The sequence below is a fragment of the Triticum aestivum genome, chromosome 1A (assembly GCF_018294505.1).
Source record: "Triticum aestivum cultivar Chinese Spring chromosome 1A, IWGSC CS RefSeq v2.1, whole genome shotgun sequence".
Lineage (NCBI taxonomy): Eukaryota > Viridiplantae > Streptophyta > Magnoliopsida > Poales > Poaceae > Triticum > Triticum aestivum.
In genome coordinates, this window is record NC_057794.1 from 356,141,791 (window position 1) to 356,150,168 (window position 8,378).

General features: G+C 45.9%; 1 protein-coding gene across 5 annotated transcripts; it reads right to left on the reverse strand.

Annotated features, from left to right (window-relative positions):
- Window positions 1-1,674: 1,674 nt before the first annotated feature.
- On the reverse strand, window positions 1,675-4,957 carry LOC123050725 (uncharacterized). Of its 5 annotated transcripts, none has more exons than XR_006423832.1 (3): window positions 4,576-4,957; window positions 3,415-3,513; window positions 1,675-2,093 (listed from the first exon to the last, which is right to left on the reverse strand). XR_006423832.1 is itself a non-coding variant. In XM_044473476.1 (3 exons), the coding sequence occupies exons 1-3, from the start codon at window positions 4,852-4,854 to the stop codon at window positions 2,044-2,046; spliced, it is 402 nt and encodes a 133-aa protein (XP_044329411.1). In that variant the 5' UTR covers window positions 4,855-4,957; the 3' UTR covers window positions 1,675-2,043. The 5 variants fall into 5 exon arrangements, 1 of the variants encoding a protein (XP_044329411.1); XR_006423827.1 differs by having other exon boundaries at window positions 3,415-4,494; XR_006423829.1 differs by having other exon boundaries at window positions 3,415-3,487; window positions 3,577-4,957.
- Window positions 4,958-8,378: the final 3,421 nt, after the last annotated feature.

The window sequence follows — 8,378 nt, forward strand, 5'->3', positions numbered from 1 at the left end:
TTATTGGGGAACTTAGTTCATAGAAACAAGCAATTCAACCATTCTGTGGGTAAATCAAAAGTGCCACTCGAATATTTTTCACTACCCTAATCATACATGCAAAAAGGGGGCGACGCCACCGTAGGGGCTGGTATGGGCAGCCGCCTCGGGTGGCTGGAAAGTGTGCACCTAGTTTGAGTCGTCTAGGTTGGCCCAGGCTATTTATGTTCGTCCCAACGCACGAGCAGGCAATGTAAAAAATGAAGAAAAACGTTTCAATTTGGATAGGCCAATAACGTAAGTGCAAGGCAGGCCCTATAGCAGGCTCGCGGCCCAAACGAGCGCCTCCCATATCGATCGACAGCAGAAAAAATCCCAATTTGTTCCCTCCAGCCTCCAGTCTGGTTCGCTCCTAACATAGCCGCCGCTGGACAGACCAACGCAACACTTCCTCGCGCCCTCATTGGAGGGCGGTCGCCGGGCTTCAAGCGAATGGAAGGACAAGAAGATGAAAATCCAGCCCTGGATGTAGCCTGCGTGGGAGGCAGCGACGGCAGCACGGGCATGGCATCGAGCTTGCGCAAACGGACAGTCGCAGCTTGCAAGAGCAGCATGCGCAACGAGCAGGTACATCACATCCCTGATTATATATAATTCACCTGTTCAATTTCTGTACAATAGTTAAAGCTGACGGTGTTGTGAAACTGCTTCTACGTAGGGAATCTATGAGAAAATAAAACCAATTTCTGCTTATTTTATAACTCCCCCAATCAATACTGAACTGACTGAATCTAATGTATCTAATCAAGTTTCCGGTGCAAACATACAAGCTCATGTTATTCTTGAGCCTAGAGTGTCTAATGAACATACTACTAATGAAGGATTTGATGCAAACATTTTACATGCTCCTGGTCATGAACATATCTATATCTATCTATCTATCTATCTATCTATCTATACATCTATACATCTATCTATCTATATCTATCTATCTATCTATCTATCTATCTATCTATACATACATACATACATACATACATACATCTACTAATTAGGCACTCCCAAGAAATTCCCATGTTAATTAGTAATTACGAGCCGTTCATCTGATGGGACCGAATTATTACGATGCAGATTAATGCTATGGATTTTTGTTTTAGATAACGCTAGAGATTGTTTCAACATGGACAACAAGTCCAATAGGCTCACGTAAGACAAGTCCAACAGGCTCACGTAGCCTAATGAAAAGGATCAAGTAGGCCAATTAAAACAAATCCATCTCCATTGTAGAAAAAACATTTCCCCCAAAAATAAAAGAACAACCGACCCGTGCAGGCGTGCCTGATCGGTCGCTTCTCCTCTACAGCGGCATCGGCATGACCACTCGCTTCTTCTCTCCCTCATCGGCAGATCGGACAGAGCCAAAGCACCACTTCTCATCCTCGAATCCATCTAATATTTTTCTCTCCCCGGTCCTGTCTGTCCCCAAACTTTCAATTTTCATGGATTTCAGGTTATAACTACAGTATATTACAATCCTAAAACCGTTCAGCCCAATAAATAAATCAATCTCATGGTTTTTGATGCAGCAGAGGTGGTGCACGGATAGCAGTTCGAAGCAGCCTCGGCGATTGTCGTCGTTGGCAAGGTTTCAGAGTGCACGTTCGTCAGCAGTCGCTGCTGGCCGCAATCCGCACGAAAGTAACATGTAGCCTTTATTCTCCTGTTATACTACCAAACTCTTCTTTCCCATTGGCGTTTTTTTGAGCTGAGCCCTAGCGCCAGTGTTCATCTTTCTTTCCATCTACGTGTGCCATCTTTTAGCTGTCCTTGACATCAAGATTCATCAGTGCTCGCTACAATTATCAATGAAAAAGTACGACCCACAATCCAAATCTTACACATGACATCGTTGACTGCAGGCTGGGAGGCACATATCCAGGCAAGCAGCCAGCAACGGACCTAGGTCACGGCAGATTCCAGGAACTATAATGGATTGGCAGCATGCAAGATTCACACCCCAAACTCGGTTTGAGTTCACGTGCTGCGCCGGCGCCGGAGAGCCGATCACATCGTGTGTCCTGTCCGTACTTCGTATAGTGTGCTTGGGATGATGTCTACAAGCAGATCAAGCAGATTACCATATACTATATGTAAGTATTAAATACTTAGATTAGTTCATATATTAATGATCTGAAACAAAACATTAGTATATAGTGTGCTTGGGATGATGTCTATAAGTATAAATGTTTTGTTTCAGATCAATGTTTCAGATCAAGCAGAGATCTATGAACTAATCTAATTATACCAAAATCTATGCAGTTACACAGTTAAGGTTATCAGATCAATGTTAAAGTTTTAAATGTCTATGGGGTTCATAGATAATTGTTTCAGCTTTCACTAAGTGTGCTACCACACTATATTTTGTATCTGAAGGAAACAAGTTATCTAGCAATAAAATCAATTATTTACTTTCATGTGGATATCATTTTAATTTTGTAGGTACATGCAGTTTTGTAGATGCCTCATGTTAGATTTTGTTCGTAGCTACCTTGATGAAAAAAGGTGGTAGTGAGCAAACTAAAAGTAATTCTGTTGCAAAAAAAATGACGTCAGCAAAGAATACCAATGTAGAATTGTTAAATCTTCATATTAAGCTTTGGAGAGGAAAATGTTTCTCAGTTGGTGATGTGGGAATTTCGTCTCCTGTTTACATTTCCCATTAGTGAAATCCTGAAATATGACTTCTGGACTTGCGTGGAAAGAGTTTCTGGATTATGAAATCATGACTACTTCCTATAAATTTTACAAATATATCCATATATTTTCCTTCTTATTGGTCATGACAAAGTTGTCAAATGTCCGGACACACAAGTAGATTATGTTGAAACTTCACCGCCACCTCAAGACAAGAGGACTAGGTAATTATTAGTCCTATTAATGTTTCTTTCCCACTACCACGAGTTACTCCCTACGTTCCTAAATATAAGTCTTTCTAGAGATTCCAATATAAACTACATACGGATATATATAGACGTATTTTAGAGTGTAGATTCACTCATTTTGCTCCATATATAGTCCATATTGGAATCTCTAAAAAGACTTATATTTAGGAACGGCGGGAGTAGTTTTCATTGATCTTCAAAGTTATGTTCATGTGAACATTTTCTGCTTACAATAATCATTATCTTATTAAGACATGTCTGATTATTTTGAACCTTATAGTATATACATGATAACATATATCTATATGGATAGTCATAATACATACCAGCCAGACATTTTAGAATGGCTAATTTCCATTATCATTTTCTTGATTTAAGGAAGTTTTCAATCTTGAAACTCAGTGTCTACAAATCTTGAAGATGAAACAGAGAGCAACAAAGAGAAGCAAGAGGTGCCAAATTAACAAACAGGGACGACGAAATCAAGAGGTACCTTGATGCTTGGTACATATCCTGATGTGAAGCCTCATGGCACATATTTCAGTTTCCTCTTCAGTATAGAGAGCCTGCGGTTGAAAGGTTACAATTTCACCTAGAGAATGAACATGTTATGGTATTCCCGGACTCGGTGGATTTAGATAAAATTGTATCTCACCCTAACATAGAAAAGACAATGTTCACGGAAGGATGACAGTCAACCAATTGCATGACGAAGCTCGCAGTTTGACGTATGCACAGTTTCCAACCAAATAGATTTGGCATACAAAATAGAAAGAATGGAGGAAAAGATGTGGTGGGAAAAAAACCATAGGCAGGATTTAGTATGCACAACCAACAAGCGGTTATATGTCACCAAGTGATTCAGAATGGCCTTTCATTCTGAAAAGGAGACAATACCCAATATCAGTGTGCTTTGCTATGACTATAAACAAAAGTCAGGGGCAATCTCTCAAAAAGGTTGGACTCTACTTAGAAAGGCAAGTGTTCACACAGCTCTATGTTGCAATGTCAAGGGTTACCAGCAGAAAGGATTGCGGATACTCATATCAGATGAAGAGCGTCGATCCGACAAGATTGCAAAAAACATTGTTTTCAAGGATATATTATATATATTTGTTTTTTAATAACTAGAATTAGAACAGGTACAACCATTCTTATATGACTAAATATAATGTGTTGAAGACATAGCAGCCTTATCTTTTTTAAATGGTTTTCAATAGTTGTCTCTGAAATATTTTATTTGTCGCAAGGTACTTCTCTCTGCATTTACAGGCAAACAAAAATATTGGGGGTAAGGGCTCACAACTGATTTCACAAAATCAATATCAGTTATATATGTATATGCATCAGGGAGGTGGTTCTAAAGTTACAGAACCATTAAGGAACAAAGATCATTTTCTCAATTACTATAACATGTATTTCTTAGATAGCCTAGCAATTCATATCCGGTCTCACAAATAATAGAAAATTGGACAATGTAATCGCTAAACAAAATACTGAAACAAGTAATTTCGTAGCTGCATCTGCCCAGCAATCTCCTTGATGGCTCCTCCACCATCGTCTCTGAAGTACACTGCACAGCAGGATGCAGACATACGCTACTCAAATTTATTTAATAGATTGAGGAAATGGTAAGGAATGGGACGATAAGCACCTGTTCGTACAAATGCTGGCGCTGGATAAGATAATGCTCCTTTCTTTGGTAGATGGATAGGAGCCGTCGTCGCTGCTGCTGGATGAGGAAACGCCGCTTAACAGCTCTGGCGCCGGAGGAGATTGCAGCTGCGGCGGAGACGGCGTACCACACCGCAAAGGGGAACGGCCAGATGGCCGGCGCTCCGGCCGGCGATGCGATGCAGTTCGCGAAGGAGGACTTTAGAAGGTTACAGATGCACGCGCTGTGCACGAGAGCCACCGGCGCAGCTGCTCCCATGGCGCCGGTCAGAGGAGCTCACTAGACAGCACGGCAGCGCCAGCCAACCGCGGCCGCCGAACCCGCCGCTCATGCTAGCAAAAATCTGTGACTAATAAAACTACGCACGTCTAAGCAGCCACGCTGTCACTCACTACAGAAAATACATTTTTTTAGTTGTACAGAAAATACAATTGTTACTAATTACATTTGGTTTCATATATTAAAAATAATCTGTAATAAAACTACCCTCTCCGTATCAAAATATAGAACTTTTTAAGGCTAAACTAGCCTAAAAATGACTTATATTTTCATATAGAAATAGTTTATCGGACCAATTTTAATTCACTAACAAAAATGGGTAAAAAATCAGGAAAAATATTTCTGTCTCCTCACAATTTTATTCTCAATGGACGTCACAACTCCCTGCGAATAAACTACTTCCTAAATACATCCAAGTTAGTGTTAAGATCGGTCAGAGAGAGTATATTACCATAAAAGGAAACTTCCAATCTCAATCGGACACATGTAATGCCGTCATAAAAAGCAACTACAAATCATAGCAAATCTAACTGTTGAGTATACGATTCACCCAAGGAGTTTTCTAAGGTGTTCTAGAATTGATCACCATCATGCAAAGTAGTAAGTTAAGAAATATGATGCTAATTTTAATTTTAGTTTTAACTTTAATTTTAATCTAAAAAATATATAAATAAATTGCAGTTTAAAAAAAACACATTTAGCCATCTTCCAATAATACATTCATTAAGGAAAGGAATAACCGTACATTTCCATCATTTGTCCCTGGAATTAATATGCTAGCCCGTGCAAATGCACGGGTTGGCGACTAGTAGTGTCTAATGAGAAATCTAATGCAACCATTTTGCAAGCTCCCATTGATGGATTTAGTGTTTAATGATATTATGCTATGTTGAGAGAGACATACAGATTTGCAGGCATTGATGACAAGCAAATTATAGTACATTTTCATGGCTTCAGGAAACATCGAGGTCATTGTCGGTGTACGAAAATAGGGGTCCTTTTTGTACCCCTTCACTTGTGCGCGGGCAGTCGCAGCCACATGCTTGCGGCCACGCTTGGCGGGGCAGAGGAAGCAAAGACACAAGACTACCAGAGCAGTGCCAAGCCGAAGGTGCGAGAAGCAGAGGGACAAGGTGGGCTTTCCCCGGCAAGAGCCTTGCCGGGGCAACTTACATAGCCCCGGCTGCCGGGGGGGGGGGGGACTTGCCCAACACCAGCAGAGCCGCCATCCTTGAGCCTAAGGGTTCCGACACCGTTGATAACACTGGAATCAAGGCTCGGGAGGCGCCTGCATGGTGGCATGTGGATCTTTGTAAAGACCAAGAACATACAAGACTAGATGAGGACCAGAAGACGGAAATCCCCCGGCAAGATCCTTGACGGGGATGACCCTTGCTGGGGACACCCGCGAGACCCCAGCAAGGCCCTTGCCGGGGACATCTGCGGGGCCGCAGCCAGGCCCCCACCTGTCAAGACTCCACCGTCGTTCCAACACATCAGTCAACTCACCAACGAGGCAGGCACCTGAATGGCGACGTGCAGCTTCCAGGCCAACTTAGCGAGCACCTGCGTGGTGGCATGTAGATCTTCGTGAAGACTCCGCCACCGCACCAACTCAGCAGTCAGCCAGCCAGCGTGGTGCTGCACGCCTAGTCAGCTTGGACGCGCGTTAGTGCGAGGCGAGTCGGCGACGGGCGAGACGAGCTTCCTTGCCGTCCCCAATAAAGTGAGGGGCACGTCGGTAGCGCATTAAATGCATTTGACCTACGGTACCAGGCGATAGACTTGTATACAGTACAAACTTTCCACCTCTTGTATGCCACTGTGGCGACCCCTTTGGCTATAAAAGGAGGCCCGAGGCATACTAGAGAAGGATTCAAACTTTTTGGACCCTGCACGCTTTGTAGGTAGTCCAAGAACACCAGATAAACATAAACCAGCAGGAGTAGGGTATTACACATCACTTGCGGCCCGAACCTGGATAAATTCCCCCGTGTTGATCTTCTAAACCCGCTCTTTCCACAGCCCCGCGCCCACCAACCATAGAAGGGATTCCCTGTGATCCCATAGGTGTCGTTCTCACCGACATCTTTGGCGCGCCAGGTAGGGGGCGCAAGCTGTGAAAATCTGGTTTGGAAGTTAGCGCATCGACTTCATCATCACCATGGCCCCCAAGATAAAGGGGATCACGGCAATCGGGTCGTACGGAGCCGGCTCGTCCGCGCCAGTGCGAGAAGGCGACCGGGTGGCCACGGATGGTGCCGGGGACGTGGCCCGCGAGCATCCATGACACTCTGGCAATCGGAGCCAGGCGAGCAGTGTCGTTCGAGTCTGAGACGACGAGCCGCACGCCACTGGGTCCGGGGCAGGGTCGTGCTGCCCACGGGCGGTGCGGCAACCTCTACGGCGCCCCAGCTGGCACCCGCGCCGTGGCCTTCCCGGGACGCACGCGATGAGCGACACCGCGACGCCGGAACTCCCGGGCATCGCCGTGGGAAGAGCCCTGTGCGCCACTCTCAGGACGCACCAGGCCGGCGTACGCGCCCGAATGCCGGCGAAAGCGGCATGCCACCACGAGACCATGTCAGAGCTCCTTCTAACTTGGTTAGAAGGAGGAGCGCGTCGCGGTCCACGCGGCTTTCGCCACCGCCCACGCCAGTAGAAGCGCTGGCGCGTGTGCAACTGCTCCTTGACTTCCCCCTGTTGCGGAGAAGCTCGACGAGTGGAGGGCCACCATCCGAAGCCTCATCAACTTCGCCAATAAAGACGAGCCACTCCCAGCGGGACCCTCATGCCAGCGTTCTTTCGAGCTAGGGCATGTCAGCGATGGGAGGACCAGAGATGTTGCGACCACGGTGCACTCTCCTCCCCCATGGCCGCGACAGCAGCCACCGGCTCGTCGGGCCGACGCCTGTGACAACGTTTCCACAGCGTCGTCCGACCTGCGAACCCGCTGTGACCAACGTCAAGTTCTTCAAGAGCGAGCTCAGGAAGACGCTCGAACTACCATCGAGCGACGGCGGGAGGCGTGCCATCAGTCGGATCGGCGTGCGGGGCCTGCTATGGACCACCCAGCGTCGGGGGGCTCTGGTGGCCTACATTATGAGGTGGGTTGTCCAGCCTTTACCTGAGAGTTGCGGCAGTTCCAGCGGCCCTCCCATCGCACGTTCAAGCCTGATGTTGGGGAAAAGTACAATGTCAAGACTCACCCGTCGGAGTTCCTTAGCATCTACACCATCGCAATGCAAGCCGCCGGAGCTCACGATGACAAGGTGCTCGCCAACTACTTTCCGTTGGCGCTTAATCCCAATGTCATGTCGTGGTTGATGCACCTGCTGGTAGATTCCATCTCTTCCTGGTCTGATCTGTGCCACGAGTTTGTTCGTGCCTTTACCGGAGGCCACCAAGCTCCTGACCAGGCAAGTAACTTGCATGTCATCCCCCAAAAGGATGGTGAGTCCCTGCGTAAGTACATACAAAGATTCAGCCGTGTGCAGTACACC